The 16,817-nt window shown below is 39.1% G+C and overlaps 1 protein-coding gene across 1 annotated transcript in view; it reads left to right on the forward strand.

Moving 5' to 3' along the window:
- Positions 1–619: 619 nt before the first annotated feature.
- axl (AXL receptor tyrosine kinase) overlaps positions 620–16,817 on the forward strand; it is a 35,580-nt gene continuing 19,382 nt past the window's right edge. Inside the window, exons 1-7 of the mRNA XM_015385643.1 lie at positions 620–1,068; positions 6,275–6,482; positions 6,837–6,937; positions 7,013–7,195; positions 13,935–14,015; positions 14,106–14,221; positions 16,402–16,597. Of these exons, the coding sequence (XP_015241129.1) occupies positions 987–1,068; positions 6,275–6,482; positions 6,837–6,937; positions 7,013–7,195; positions 13,935–14,015; positions 14,106–14,221; positions 16,402–16,597 (967 nt within the window). The 5' untranslated portion in view covers positions 620–986. The remainder of the gene's footprint in view (positions 1,069–6,274; positions 6,483–6,836; positions 6,938–7,012; positions 7,196–13,934; positions 14,016–14,105; positions 14,222–16,401; positions 16,598–16,817) is intronic.

Consider the following 16,817-nt stretch of genomic DNA (forward strand, 5'->3'; position numbering starts at 1 on the left):
TGTTTCTCTGTAACAATTAACCACTTTTTTAATGGGTAAAAGATATAAGCATTGATAATTTAACCAAAAAAAAGAAAACTCTGGACACCTCCAAAACAAATTAATTAGAGTATTTTGTTTGACATTGTAGACTCTTTCTCCAATTTATCTTTTAAGGAAAGAAGTGATGTATGAATGATTTGCCATGCTAAGTCTTTCTGCTCATTATTTATGGCATCTTTTATATAATAAACATATAATCAATATTCAAAGAAGTCATTAGGATTCAGTCTATACAGGTTTTCTAGAACTCAGACCTTCTGATTTGGTGTAACTAGATAGGAATCACACTAGATGGTTTATTTACCTGGGTAGTAAAACTCCTTCACCACTTTCTATACCTGGTTTGTTTGGATTTATTCTGTTTGCCTTGTTGATGTCCTCATGGGAAATAAACAGGGTCAATGCAGTTTCAAACTTTTGTATCAGTGTGTCATTTCAAGAAAGAAAAGAAAGAGGAATTGTGTTAAGAAAATCTGCATGCAGGGAGGCTTCTCACAACCTCAGAGAGGAGGAGGAGGAACAAGAGGAGGAGGAGGCGAGTTAAAGGAGTTTGAGTCGAGGAATTTCAATCCTCTTTGTGGAGAGAGGAGGGTTAAAGAAAGTCAGAGGGGGATGTCTAGAGGAGCCGGTGGGCAGCAGAGAGGAACAGACGGAAGAGAAGTTTAAAAATACTCCTTCAGACGCTAGAAATAGACCACTGGCAAACATCTGGAGTTAGAAGTATGTTGGATTCAGCTCCAAAGTGACGCAAAGAAGGAAAGGAACAACTTTAGAGCAGAAGTTGGTCACCTTAAAAAAAAGGAAAGAAAAGAAAGGGGGAAACGAAACGGCTGTGGATCATTTTCAGCATCTTTCCCAGTCAGTGTATTTTCGCTGCTGAGATGCTTTGATTGATTCCTGCTGCAGGAAAACTCATTTCCTCTCAGATTTCTTCAGGTGAAACCATGGAGGGCTGGAAACGCTCTTTTCTGATCCTCTGCGTCATTTTTGCTCATTGGAAACCGCTGCGTGGTGGAGAGCTGTCAGGTAAATAAACACTCTGCATCTTTTTTTATCCATTGCTGTCAGTGTGAGGAAAAGCGATCAGAACCTGTTTGCTTCATTTGTGTGGAGAAACAGCAAAGTCTGGCTATTGGTAAACAAATATAAACTAATTATCATCGATACTTGTTGTGGTTGTTGGAGTTCTGATGTTTAAACGAGGCTTTGTAATATAGAGGAAAATAGATCAGCAAAATGAATGTAATTGGAAAAAAACTATAAAACGGTTAGTCAGTTAGTCCAATTGGATCAAACTAGAGCTGGAAAAGAAAAAAACTGGCCAGTTTGAATCATGCGAGGGTGTAATTTACCGTATGTTTTCTTTTTTGGCGCACAGAAAGATTTCCAGTTGCGCATCTTGTGAGCGCTTCTGTGATTGGTTGATATTTTTGATGCTGTGTCTAATAATCCAATAAGTTTTAGCCTATTTGGGTATTCTGCCTTGAGGAAACAATTTTATTGTGGAAATAGTTTGGGGGAAGTTTTGCATAAGGAACACAAATTTTATATCTATTTTTATGTGCTTATTATCTACTTGAAAAATATGGATACTCAACAAACCTTACCCCCCTGGTTAGATTAAAAATGACAGTGGTTAAATGTATTCATCATATTCATCATATTGTTGGATCTGCTAAAAAATAAAAAATAAAAGTGAATCTGTTTGACATCAGGTTCCAAAGCTTTTGGCCCTCTGCGAAACAGAGAAAACCACTGTCTAAAAATAAAGAAAACAACGAACAGACGTAAACCTGTCCAGGAATGACAGAATAACCAAAATGACTCCAAAATTGAGACCGACAACTCAGCAGGTCACCAAAGGAGTGAGAACAACATCCTAAAGCTTCACTTGTCTCAGTTATGTTAGTTCAGGATCTCATAACAGCAAAAGCGAGCAAGAATAGACTGCTCAGTAAATGTTGCAGTGTTAAAGCAACATTCAAAAGTACATTTGGTCCCACTCTGAATTAGTGTGGGACCAAATGTACTCTCAAAGTGTTACTTTAACACTCAAAGTGTTACTTCAACACTGCAACATTTATTGTGTGAGAGTTGTGAGGCTAAATATCTTAATGTTTCCCAATAGGCCGACTTTTGGTAAAATATTTAATTGACTGATAAAACAAGATAGTGACTTTCTGGAAGTTTCCCATCCTATTACATCTAGCGTAAAACCAACTCAGCACATCAGAAACATTCTAGCATTGCAATAGTCACACATGGTGCCGTAATTTGTTCAGGAGTCAGGTGACTTCCTATTATTGGTGTATTGCTATATGAGATCTAGACTTTTTTCAGGATGGACAACAGACAACGAACCAAAGGAAAGTGGTGTTTTATGTGTCTCCCTTTCTCCATGCACCTGAGTTAAATACATGAGTAATAATATGGTTTTGGAGGATAATTTGAAGTGTGTCAAAAAACCAAAGCAGGTGCTACTTTATTAAAACTAGATTTTTAGCCCCAGTTGGGGAAATAAACTGGATCCCCGGCTGGAGTCAGAAATCTAACAATTGAAGGTCGAGGTTCCTCTACAACCATAAAAATGTTCTGGAAACTCAGAATTTCCCTAAGATTAAGTGGCTGACTGAGGATGATGCTCTCTTTGGAGGAATGCTGCTACTTTTCCAAAATCCCATAAAGAATCCTAAAGAGAGATGCCATCTTTTCCTCTAAATCATTTTAGGTTAGAACCGTTGGTGACGTGGAAGAATCAGCAAGACGGTAACGAAGAGTGTTTCTTACATGGCGATATGTTTGCAGTGTTATTGCAGGTGTTTTAAGGATATTTTTTCTCCTTTGTGGAATTTCACATGTGCATTGGAGCGGCAGATGCTCTGAACCCTCTGACATGCAGATCCTAACCAGCAAACAAAAGCAGGAAATAAAGCTTGTTTAGCAAAAACTGTTGAAGTCAGACTTGTTTATCACAGATTTCAACAGCGTAGAAAGTTTAAGAAACAAGTTGAATGTGTTTCAGGAGGTTTGAAATAAGAGGAGAGAAACTATGAGTTTGATTCATTTTCCTTCTGCTAAGTGGATTTATAGAAGTGGGGGGGTGTTAAGGGGTGCAAATGATTTGGCTTGCCAAAGCCGCTCTGAGTCAGCGTCAAGCGCGGGAAATGATGGATGGCCTGAGAGGGCAACAGAGGAGGAGAAAGGGGTTTGGGCTGCTGAAAACTGCAGCAATGAATCCAAAGAATGGAATGAAAAAGAGGAAAGGGCAAAGGCGTGGCTCCGAATGTAAGGGAGGAATCACGTTTAAAAGTCAAAAGCATCAGGGAGGGGATGGAAGGAGGATAACAGCGAAGGCTGAAAGCATTTTTGGTATGCGCCTGTTTACATTTGGCGGCATGGATGAAGAGGGAAAGAGACAGATTATAATGTAAGTGTTGGACCACAGCGGGAAGATGGGTGACGAAAACATCAGGGGTTGAGCACAAATGAATTACCGGAGAAGGACCACACATACAAATACACAACCACTGCTTGTCCAGCGGCTGGTGTCTCTGCGTTTCTGTATTCTCACAAAAGCGTTACAAGCCTCACTGAAAGCATGCCAAAAGATACAGTGAAGGAAAGTAGAGAGGGTTTTTGTTTGAGTAAATACTAATTCAGGGTCACCCAGATATTTGAAAGGGCTCAACCAAGCATGAAAATAAAAGGCAAGAAAGACCATTGATGCAAAAGCCAAATAGAGAGAGAGAGAGAGCAGTATATGAAGCAGACAAGCTTTTGAGTTGTCACCAGCATTAAAATCCTAATCCGTTATTCGTTAAGCAAACAGTGCTGACGGTGGAACCCGCAGCGTTCTTTTGCCTTTAACTAGAGCAGTATTCCCGCTGAATCCTCTGGGATCAAAGGTCAAAGGTTGACCCTGATGCAGATTTAGATGGCTGTCTGACAAGCTTGGGAAAATCTTTACTGGGATGGCTCTGTGAGATCAAGAACAGTAAAAACCTTTAAGGATGTCTTTGTCCAGAAGTTAGAGAAGCTCAGTTTGCAGGACTTTCTGTTCTAAGCTGCTTTAAATTATACAGGAAACCCATTTTTTGATCTAGCATGCCTTTCCTTTAAGGCCAATGTAAACACTTCTCATATTTAACATTTTTTAAAATCAGAGCAACAAGAGATGTTTAGACTTATTATATTTATAGTAACTGTTAATATGACTGTAGAGTGTCTTGGCTGATGACCCACTCTCTTCTTAGAAAAAGCTGATTCTGTTTAGCTTGTGCTGAACTTTGATTATCAGAAGCAGGCGTCTCCCTACAAGAGGCCTTTGTCCCTGGCTGTATCAGCACAGCCCTTCTTAAGTCAGCCTCACTATCACTGCGACTCAGACAAACACCAGTGTGCTGGCAGATAAACTTTGGCTGCATCTGTATTTATCAAAAAAATCAAGCTAGTTTACTCTCAATGTTTGTCAGACACACAAATTGGCGGCAGGGTGTTTGTTGGAACTCTTAAAATGCCAGAGGACATGTTTGGGTTCTAGAAATGTCAGCTGCAACAAAAGAGATCATCGCATCATTAATCAGGACATATTGTGCTGGTTCAAGTCAGTTTCTTATATTTAAATGATAATAAAGGCTATAGATACCAGTCTTCCTTTGTTCTGGTGCTTTAGAACATCTCTCAGCATATTGTGGATGCTTCCTGCTGAAACACACCTTGCAGAAACTGACAGGTCGTTAACTGGGGAACCTGCTAACATCTGGTAATTCTGGTAAATCAGGACGGAGCCTCATGAAGGTCTGGGTGGATAACATGCTGTAGACCAAAGTCAGGTTTAAAGTGAGCAACTTCTATTCATTCTTTGACCAATACATCTAAATAGTCACATACCTTGAACTTTTATGAAGAAGAAAATAATAACAAAAATATATATTTTGTAAACTAAGTGTTTTTCTTAATTTCATGCTAAATAAAACCGTTTTCTGAATCTGTTTCATTCTCTTAACCCTGACCCCATTGCAGCTAAGACATTCAGAGGTCACCTATAGGTTAGTTTATAGGTTATACTATAATGCATCAAGCCTTGAACACCTCCCCGAGTTCTGGTAATCCATTATATGAAAGTAGAAACAGGATGATGACAAAAGTCACGGTTGTTGCCGTTAACTGACAGACCATGCACTATATTCTATGTGTCGTATTTTGCTTTGTCTTGAACCAGGTTGCAGGGGCAACTTTTCGCCCAGACGTCTCCTCCAAGGCCACATAGAGAGCATTAATCAGACCGGAAGCTTAGAGACTATTGAAAAGCTGCAGAGAGCCAAAGCTCAGGAAGGGGAATCTGTTGAACCATTAAATTAAGGCCTGCATGGTGGAACACTGAAGCTACTCATCACCTTAAAAGCATCACAGTAGCACACAGTGAGGGCAGCATGGTGTTGAGGGGATGGCTTTCTTTCCCTGGTCAGAGTTGATAGGAGGAGGTATGGGGCTTAGTAATCTTTGAAAGGTCCTTTTCAATAGGGATAACTAAAACTCAGGGGGGTAGGCCCGTGTTACAGCAGGACACCTAGAGACTCAGCCAGAGGAAGGGTTTACATCACAGTATCCTCCTCAAAGTCCACAATTAGATCTTGAGAATCTGTTCTAAGATTCTGTTCTGATTCTCTCAATCTGAGTTTTATACAGTTTTAGTTGTTTTGCATTTGCAAAGAAGCATTAATCAAAATGCATTTCTTGATGTGTTGAATGCAAATACTTGCCATGTTTTTTTATTGTTCTTTTTCTTTGTGAAAGAATTTGAAACCATTTATTTCCCTCTACTGTATAATCACATTACTTGGTTGGGTTTTGTGAAAGAAATCCAAATAAAAAATCATTTAGGTTTGTGGTTCTAAGGTGAAGAAATGTGAAAACAGTTCAGAGCTCTAAAGTGTTTTATAAAACAATGTAAATGTTTGTGTGTCTCTGCAGTGTTTTATTTGGATCAGAAAATCATTTTGTTCAATAATTGTTTTAATCTGTTTGTACAGTGACTTTTTTTATTATTATGTTCTATGTAGGTCTTCTGTTTTATGTAAATATTTTTATATCAACCCTTCATCATAACCTCAAAGTTTAAGGCTTCGGAAAGTTTGTTTTCAAACAAGGTGTGAGCTTTTGAATCTAAAACAGTCTGGTTCTAACATAGATTACGATTTTCCTCTTTCTTTTCTCCCTCTCTCAAACAAAGACCTGACATTTGAAACGAGTCCCAGCACTGTCATCTCCTCGCTGGGCAAACCTGTATCATTGGACTGTGCACTAAAGGTAACCAGAAGTGAGGAAGAGGAGCCTCCTGATGTGGTCTGGCTAAAAGACGGTGCTCCTCTTCAGTTTGCAGACACCAACCACGTCCAGGTTCACAGCAGTAACAGCTGGATTGTCAGAAGCACCCTGCGGTATGAAGCATCTCCTTCATGTTGTGCAATGCTTAATGGGATTTAGGGATCCGCTCTGCAGAAGCCTTACCTTGCATAACAATAATCATTTCTGCATTTTTTTGTTTACCGTATTTGCACTTTATCTGCTTTCTGAATGCTGAATTATGTCACCATTGGGTTTCCAGTAATTCTTGATTAAATTCGATCTGAATGAAATTACATAAATCCAGCAAAAATCCTTTCTTGTTGCTGCTTAACATATTACTTACAAACTGGGTTTAACTTTATTTTTAATTTTCTCTCCATCTTTCTCTGTTGTTTATTAGTTTTATATGTTACTTTAAATTTTTTGCATCATTCTTATCTTCATAGAATCGGAAATGTTAAGCTCACTGACATGGGCTCCTACAGATGTGCTGCTCAATCAGACGGGAATCAAACTCTGTCTGATGTAGGACGCATTCAGCTGGAAGGTAAGTTCCCAAACCGATGTGGGACGTGTTTATGTTCAACTGTGAAAAATACTGATTCAGCTACTTCATTCTTAGGTCTTCCTCATTTCTCTGTGGAGCCTCAGCACATGTCTGTTGTGGCCAATGTGTCTTTGAGTCTAAGATGTGTGGCCCACGGACCTCCAGAGCCTGTCAGGGTCATTTGGCTGCAAGATGGAGCTCCACTAAACTCCTTGAAAGACCCGGTGGCCCTGTCCCCTTCAACATTCAACCTCACAGGTAGCGCCTTTCCCTGAATTTTGCTTTATTTATGATCGGTAAACCTTCAGGGATCAGGGAATAATTAAAAATTGTATGGTGTTTCCAAATATTTTGCAAGGCAAAAAAAAGTGCAATGTTTTTACCCAGATAGAGGCTGAATATGACTCTGTGTCATTCTGATTTTCCCTTTTTAAAAAGCACTTTTTGCAGTATAAACTTGTTTAAAATGATCAAAATCTTTAGTTGTCTTATAATTTTCAATAGAGCAGGTATTAAGTTTGTTGTTCGTCTTATATAACTTTATGCTTTTCCCCTTATTTTTTAGCCATTGTTGTAAATATGCTGGTGTGTTTGGGACCAATACCCAATAATGACCCAGTTTGGGCAATGCCTCAGCAGACAGATGGATAGCCATCTTAGATGCATTTGACTCTAGAATACTTTGGTATACAGATAAGTTAGTTTTTTTTATATTATGATAATGGAATGAAAAAAGAACCTTTAACTCTTGAGTTCTGTTCTGATTTACCAACAAGCAGGCCAGGTCATATTGCTGTTTAAAAATAAAAATAAAACAGCCAAAATCATTCCTCATACTTTAATGTTGGCACAGATATTGACCTGATACAATATCAGCATCAATCATATCTATTTTTAGTATCCATCAAAGAACTGACCAATGTCTAACTAACCAGAGTTACATAAACTTAAAAAAAAAAAGAGGATAGATGTGAAGAATTTTTTATATATGAACTTTCTAATATCAGAGTTTTAATAAGCAGCCTTATATATTCTAATAACCTCAATTATCATATGAGTTTTTCTTCTGATTTTAGACTGATTTCCGATATCAGCATCAGATCTGGACAGTCCTACCTGGTAGTAGGGGTTGTTTCATCAGTCCCTTGAATCTTGTTCATTCAGATGCAGGTTTGGACTCCAGTCAGCCTAAAGCATTTCCTGGCAACAGCTTTTGGGCTCTTTTTCCCATTGCTGAGTCTACCTTTAGCAAAGTGGTGTTTTTTCATTAGGGTACACTCCTGATCAATATCTTAAGACCAGTCAAAACATTGCAAGAATTTGTATTTTGCACTATTGGATCTAAAGAAGGTTCTAAGTAGAGCTTCACAATGTTAAAGGAAGAAATCAGCGTAAGAGACAAAAACTTTTGAGCGGGGAATTAATTGAAAACTGCATTTACACTCAAACATGATTTTTTTTTCAGCTGATCAAAAGTTTGACCATAGCTCAACAAAACCCCAAAAACAGAAATCAAATTGTCAAACAAAGGACTCAGTAATGAGTAGCTCCACCATTCTTGTTGATGACTTCAAACAATCGTTTAGGCATGCTTGATGCCAGTGTTTCCAGGAGGCTAGTGGGAACGTTGCTCCAAGTGTTCAAGATGGCTTCACGAAGGGCATCCACTGTCTGGAACTGATGTCCATTTTTGTAAACTTCCCTTGCCCTCCATCCCCAACTGTTCTCAATTGGGTTTAGATCCGTGGAACATGCAGGATGGTCCAAAAGAGTTATGTTATTCTCTTGGAAGAACTCCTTTGTCAGGCGGGCATTGTGAACTGCAGCATTGTCCCGTTGAAAAACCCAATCATTACCACACAGACGAGGGCCCTCAGTCATGAGGGATGCCTGCTGCAACATCTCCCCATAGCCAGCCGCTGTTTGATACCCCTGCACAACCTGAAGCTCCACTGAAGGAAAACGCACCCCAAATCATGATGGCACCCCCACCACTGTGCCGTGTAGAAAACATCTCAGGTGGGATATCCTTGTCATGCCAGTAACGTTGGAAGCCATCAGGACCATCAAGGTTAAATTTTTTCTCAACAGACAGCTTTCTTCCACCTTTCACTGTCCCTTGTTTGGTGAACCTTTACAAAGTCCAAACGGGCATTTTGTGGCGTTGAAGAAGACGTGGCCTTTGAAGACGTTTTTTTATTTCTGAAGCCCTTCTCTCGCAGATGCCATCTGATGGTTATTGGGCTGCAGTCAGCACCAGTAATGGCCTTAATTTGAGTAGAGGATCGTCCTGTGTCTTGACGGACAGCCAATTGGATCCTGCGGCTCAGACCTGGTGAAATTTTTTTGGGTCTACCACTTGACTTTTTTGTTCCATAACCCTCAGGATCATTTAAAAATGCAAAATTACTGTCTTACTGCGTTCAACTTTAGCAGCGATCGCACGTTGTGAGAGGCCTTGCTTATGCAGCTCAACAATCCTACCACGTTCAAAGTCAGTGAGCTTTTTTGCTTTTGCCATCAGGAGGTCTTAACGGTGTAAAGACTTGACAGAAAATGACATGGAATTCAGATTTTTGCACAGCTTTTGGCTTTTAAAGACTATGGTCTTAAACTTTTGATCAGCTGAAAAAAATATGCTTGAGTGTAAATGCAGTTTTCAGAAAATTACCTGCTCAAAAGTTCTTGTCTCTCACACCGATTTTTTCCTTTAACATTGTGAAGCTTTGAACCTTCTTAAGATTAATTAGTGCAAAATGCAAATTCTTGCAATTTTTTGACTGGTCTTAAGATTTTGATCAGGAGTGTGGATAACAACAATGAATGCAATGACAGGAAATAGTAAATCATTTAATACATTAAGTAAGTCACAGAGGCCCTTGTAGCCCTCGAGTAAAGGTCTAACAGATAAAAATGGATCATATGTCAATATAGCTGAAGTTAAAAGGAAAACTACTTTCTTTAGAAATTCTTGTTAAATTAAGGTTTTTGTACCAGTGCATATCATCATAAGAGATTGTTTTAGTATTATGTCTGTGGTACAGGAGCCATCGAAGGGAACTGGCCCCTGTAGGCCCCTTTCTAGAACCACCCAGTCTTTGGGCTAAATTTAGATTATAATTAAAAGTATTGGCAGCCATTCTAAATCTCCTATATTTGGTAAAGTGTTTCCACTGTGTTTTCCAGGTTGATGAGCAGAAATCATTTGTCTTTCTCAGACTGCTGATGTCTCCACAGCTTAGCATTTTTTTTTCCAGAACAGAGAACAGAAAAGAGAAATTCCAAATATTCTACTTTTAAAGCAGTTGTTTTAAAGTGGCCATTACATTGTTTGCTGCATTTGATTAGCATCACATTGCTGCTAATTTCTGGTAGATTCTGCTGCCTGTTTTGATATTATATGATTACAAATTTTAAATTTGATTATTTAACAGACTGAGATCAGATTCTCGTTGTCTATTAGTCCAGGAAGTCACAAGAAATAAACGCTCAGCCAAGGGCAGCCATGACGTAGTCTGAGGTTGAGGCTGGTGAGCTTTTTTGAGGGAAGGAAATTGGAAATTTCTTGACAGTGGAAGAGAATCTTTTGCACTTTCACTACTAATAATTTTCTTCTTTAAACTATGAAGGTGAAAAAAGATCAACCCTTCAAAATATGTGTTTTCGTAAAGTGTTTAGTAACCATGCTACTGAATTCAATAACCAGCTTCAAAAACTGTACAGGATAAGTTGTGTTACAAAGATTGAGTCTAGAAAGTTGTTGTTGCTGCATAGAAAGGATGTTCATAAGAAAAGATGGAGAGAGAGAAAAGTAGAAAGACTGCTGCCACTTGAATGCAGCCCACAACTCAGGGGCAAGAGGAAAGGGTGAGTCAGAGTGGATAGGTAACGAAAAGCCAACAACACCAGCTTCTTATTAAGGGAGTCATCTTGAGTCATCCTAGAGGCCCGTCCGCTGTTTGACGGTAACCCACACTCATGTGTTTGGAATGGACAGCTGTGCTCGTAGACCTCAGATTAAATAAAGTTAAACACAAACGTTGTTGTTGAAAAAAATTATCCAGATAAATGGCATGAAGAACATTCCATCCATTGAGAAATTATCAGCAACACGTGCCGCTTTCAGTGGCTTCCTCTCGTTTCATTATCAGAAAGCATTGCATAAGGACTGATGCCATGTGTTTTTGTGAGCCCATGGCTGTCTTTAACCCTCTGATAAGAGAATTTACTATTTATGCCCTTGGAAAGGTAGTTGTTCTCTGAAAATGGGTGGGATATCAAGTAGTTAGTGTTTCATTTCCAGCAGAAATCAGTAGGTTGGCTTTAAATTGTAGATTCAGAGGAAAAATTACTTTGATGGTTTCAAGCTAAAAACTACATATAGTAGGCCTTACTTAAAATCTAATTTCTAGATCTATGGATTAATATTACCTTCTTAACAGTTCAGCAACTTTTTAAGGCATTTTAAAAATTCACCCTTTTTGCATACAAGAGATTATCTTTAATGCTTCCACAATGATATCACCAAATTAAAATTAAAATTAATGCAACATTCAGGCAAAAATATGTCAGTATCATGTTGTATTGGTTTGTTTTCTTGTGCAGAAATCATTAATGCTTATATAAAGAACAGTGCCTGGAAGTATTGCTGGGTGCCATCAGGGGCATAGGGAGGGGAAGTGTGTTTTGTAACCTGAATGTACAAAGCAATATTTTCTTTGTGTCATATTTGGAAAATAAGTTTTTCTTTTAACTGTCGGCTTTTGGCACTAATGAATAATTCACACTGACAACATAGCACTTGCAGTCAGAAAAATGGAAGAATCAAGGAACATGCCAAACATTCTGGTAAATATCCTGGACAAGCCCCCAAATATTTGCAGGATAGAAGAATGGAACAATGTCAAGAGAGGAAAGTTGAAAGACTAATTTAAAAAAAAGCAATAGTTTGATTATTACGACAAGTGAAAGACTAAGATCTAAAAGGAAAGGCACAGGTCAAACTCTCAACAAAAATATGCTTTTAGCAGCTGTTAGCTTGACTCCCCTATAGGGATTTTTACAAGTCTCCAAAGAGTGGGTTCTGTTTCTGCTGTCTGTTTTTTTATATAATGTTTTTTTTTAAGTACCTGACTATATATGCAACAACAACATGTTTCCATTACCATTACAGCATGAAAGCTTGTTTTAGTATAGCTTATTAGCATATTTGAGACTTATGTTTAATTACCCTTCATTAAAAGAAAATGGCACCAACAATGTAATCCCAGCAGAGTTAGTCAATGCTCTGATAACAATTAACAATACTATGATTTCTTGTAGTGGAAAATTTGACATTTTGAGCTGGAAGACAGTCATTTTGCGGTTTACTGATGGGGAAGCAAAGAAGCACAGAAGCATGTGGCGAAATTGCCTTCCCTCCCTCTTGTTCCTCGCTAACAAACCCCTCATTTCAACCAGTGAGGATCATACCCCCTGTTCTTTTTCCGGCCCCACACAATGGAGGCTTGGTGCCGCTGGTGCGGGACAACGAGATTCTGTGCAAGCCTCAGTTTGTGGTGGATTGGCGATGTTGGGCTGTTAGATAACAGTGATGAAACTTAAGTGCCACATGTTTAGATGTGTGTGTCTTAGCCTGTTTTTGTGTTATGGAATGTGTCGAGTGTGTGAGCACGCTGTGACTCACTGTGAGAGGACTCATTCTCTCTCCAAAGTCAGAATGTGTCACGCTCTTGTTCCCTTTAGAGGAGCCCCCGGCTTGCATGGGCAGCAGTCTTTCAACTAGACCCCAGCACCAACCCATACCTCCCTTTGTTCTCAGAACTTTACAAGGCTACTTTTTTAAAGAGACAAACTGTTTAAAAGCAATCAAAACTGCAATTTAGATTTGATCTGTTCAACATACTTAGGCCAGAGGTTTGATCTTTAAGTTGGATCCTTTCATTAACAGGTTGAATAGATTTTGACTAATGTTTTTCTCAAATCAAAATCCATGGAAAAGTGCACAGATTAAATTCATACCATGATCTATAAGCAAAGCATCTAGATAAGGAGATCTACATCTTTTGGACATTTTGGACCTCTCTCATAATGTGTGGTTGCTATTTTTCTGGGAAATTCTTGTATTGCGAAAACAAATTTAATTTCTTGGCTTTGAATAGCATTTAAAATAAGAGGGATATCCTGTAATTAAACTCCTCCTCTCTATAATAGGTAGCATTTCATTTCTGAACGAATTCCTGGATTTAGCTTTATACTGTAAATAGACTAAAATTGAGTAAACCTTTTCGAAATATACAAATGAGGAGAAATAGTGGATGGTGAATTTAATGTAGAATCCTATCAGTAAATGTCCACTACTGAAACTTTTTGTTCTTTTCTGGTTATCTTTAGAGACTATTTTTGGTGCTTTTCAGAACCTGTACTGTATGTGTTTTCTGGTTTATTTCCACATTTGACATAAGATCAGACTTTATAGTGATAAAGGGATCAGGCTATGAGGTGACTTGTAATGGCAGCTTTCTAGAAAAGGTTACTAAAAGATGAGTATCTCCTTTGGAACCGACATGTTACTGGGCTTTTCAGGAGTTATTTCTTTGCAAAATATAGTAGCTGCTTTTTTATAGGCTGGGTTGTATTATGTTAGTAACCGTTAACTGGAAGAAATCCTTTAAATAATAGGATATTTTATGGGAGTTGCATGTTACTTTATGGAATTGAGAGGTTACTTATTGGAACTTGCAGGCTGTTTTAGATAGCCTGTTTCTGTTGTGACACCATTTGTAAGCAGAAAGGATTTCACATTAAGCCTAAATGTGCAAAAAAAGTTTGTCAAGTCATTAGTTCTCAAAAAACTTTTTTTATAATCACTTTTTTTGGAATCAGCATGAAGGTTCACATTAATGCTGTTTCCTGCTCACTATGCTGAGACATTAAATCTGATGTAGTTTTGCTTCCCATGAGCATGTTTCATTTATTTTTCTCTTTCCCCATCCAGGTCTGAACAAAACCAGCAGTTTCTCTTGTGAAGCGCATAACCAGAAGGGTGTGGCCACCTCTGGGTCTGGAACCATCACTGGTAAATGTCCCTTAAAAAATCTGTGTGCAGAATCTCTGACTGTAGGAAATGCATATCCTCCAATGTTTTGGTGTCTCTGTCTCTCTGTAGTTCTTCCATCCCCACCTCAGAAAGTGGGAGCTGTAGAAATCACTCAGACCACCCTTCGTTTATCATGGCAGCCTGGTTTTGGAGGCGTCTACCCAATAATCCGTTGCTCTGTTCAGGTGAGCAGGTTACGTGTGAATTCCACAGCCAGCAGGTTTGACCTGGATGTTAAACATTGCCCCTTCCCCATATTTGTAGAATTGATTATATAGACCAGGGCCCAACCTTCTACAAGCCTGATTCCTTTTCTTTGTGTTGCCTAACTCATCCTGTAGGCCCTCCCTGCTTTCTTCATGCATGTCTGGATCAGGTTTCGCTCTGGGAAAGTGGCCTCCTGGACTAATCTCATGTAGCACCACTCCCTCTCCTTGTGTCTGGCTGCCACTATGCAGCTCTGTGCCTCTTGTAGCTGAAAGGAGAAAGGTTTTTCTCCAGAAAAAAAAAAAAAAAATAGGAACTCTGCAGCACCACCCCTAAATGTCTGGTTCTAATAAAGCTGCCCCTCACGCTCCCCTCCTCCCCAAGGGAGGAAAACAAGACAAGGGGCCAACTCCAACAAAGTGGGGCAAAAATCTGAGTTTAATAGTTCATTGCATAGAGAGGGGGAACATGAAAAAGGCTGTAGTGTAGAGAGCACACAGGCTTAAGTTTGTCCCACATGAAAGGAGGCAAAAGGGGACAAAAGAGAGAGTGAATGAAAATAGGAAAAAAGCAGTGACAGCAGGTATTGTGGGCCTGAGACATTTAAAGAGAGCAGATACTGGAGTATGACTCAGGCTGAGCTGTACCAGTAGATCAAACACACTTGTCACACAGGCCAGTTCATGGATTTTTTTTTGTTTTTGTTTTTCCGGCTGTCTCTCCAACCAGTCATACAACTTCCTAATTCTCCAAATCACGGCATGAGAAAAAGAAATCCAGCCCCTAATGCTGCGTCTGAATGCTCCCAATTTAAAAACCTGCATCCTCATCAGCACCAGCTCCCATCATGTCCCTCATTTATGGAGCAATTATTTATGTTAGCAGCCTTTAATGCACAGCAGCAGCAGCAGAACAATGCGCCGGACAAACAGCTTTAATGTGGTTTTGGGATTGCTGCAGTAAAAACTTTTTCCTTTGTGTTCCCCTTTTAAAAGAATGCCTTTACCACAGGGAGTTTGCAGAGGCAGCAGGTTTCTGCCTCTGGTTTTTGGCTGATGTCCTTAGCGTTTGGTGCGCCTTGCTGTGGGAGGGGTGTGTTTAGCCAATTTTACTGCAGAGATTTAGCCCTTTATTAAATCTCCCACCTTTTTTGTCAATGCAAGGTGCAATTCATGCTAAACCTGGAAATGTGTACTAGTAATAAAGCACACACTTTAGAACGGAGGTAGAAAGGAACGTTGTGATTATGAGGTTCTCTTTTTCACAACTTTCTGGATCAGGAAGCATTCCTAAATCTTCTTGCATGGTCTCCTTTCTTTAACTCATTTCAATGTTTTATTAGTAGCTTAAAAAAGAAATAATGTTGGGAACTCAGACAGAGGTTTGAGTTATGTCTCTTTCTGAGTTGACTTTGCCATATGTTGTCATGCAAAAAGACCCCATAGTTAATAACTTCAAGTTTTGAGCCACAGATAATCAGATTTTTTTTTTTGTATCTTTAAACATCTTTAATTTCTAACTCTAATAAGGAGCATAACAAAGCACACTTGATTCCTGGTAGCTTTTAACAAAGTCCACATCATAATTTGTCATGGTAGAACTAAAAAGCCTTTATCATTCTGTCTAAGAGTTGTTATGAAGACAAGGTGACAAAAATGTCACCTTTCGCTAGGTCCTCAATTAGTAATGTATTAGAAATGGATGAAATCTCTTCAAAACATCCTAAGTTGCTTAAAATAACTGTAACTAAATGTACTTGGATTAAGGGCTCAATCTTTCAACATTTTTGAGATGTTCTGAAACAAGGGATATATTCCTTTTCAAGTTTTATACCCTTTCTTTTATACTAGTATTTGGATCAGATGAAATTAATTCAAAGCAAATGATAGGATCGCCTTTTTCTAGCTCTTTTGTATAATGTGATTAAATATGACAGACGGCCTATAAGTTCTGTTTTTTGATTTACTGTTATTTTTTATTTATCCTCTGGTTTTAATTTTAAGTTATTTTTTTGTTTTTCTTTTGGGAGCAACAGCCTGTTCCTGTTTTTGTCTTTAGAGCTACAGCAGACAGATAAACTCCCACACATGAAGGCTGGAGTTGTTTAACCCAATATGAAACTGCAACAACTTAACACTCCGTTATCTGAATGTTTCAGGCCAAACAGTCTGGAGACTCCTTCCCAGCAGCCTCAGATAAGATGATCCATAACCAGAATGTGAACATCCCACCAGCCACCCATCTAATCCAGGACCTGGAGCCCCACACGCTCTATGCCGTCAGGGTGGCCTGTGACAGCAGCCAGGGACAGTCTGACTGGTCTCCCTGGGTGGAGCTTCGCACCCAAGAAGGAGGTGGGTCTTTCGAGAGTATAGATGTTTTTTTCCACTCTCTGGATGGCCGTTAGGAGTATTTCAAGTTCAAGGCTGAGATCCAAGCTTCCTCACTCTTCCTCTTTGCACTAAAGTAGCAAAAAAGCCAGCAGGTGCAAAGGAGACCCAGTAAGAGGGTAGAACAAGTGAATCAATACTTTCTCTGCACTAACATGTTGAGGCACAGTTAAGGTTTCTGTTC

Source organism: Cyprinodon variegatus, unplaced genomic scaffold (genome assembly GCF_000732505.1).
Source record: "Cyprinodon variegatus isolate N-32 unplaced genomic scaffold, C_variegatus-1.0 Scaffold345, whole genome shotgun sequence".
Classification (NCBI taxonomy): Eukaryota; Metazoa; Chordata; class Actinopteri; order Cyprinodontiformes; family Cyprinodontidae; genus Cyprinodon; species Cyprinodon variegatus.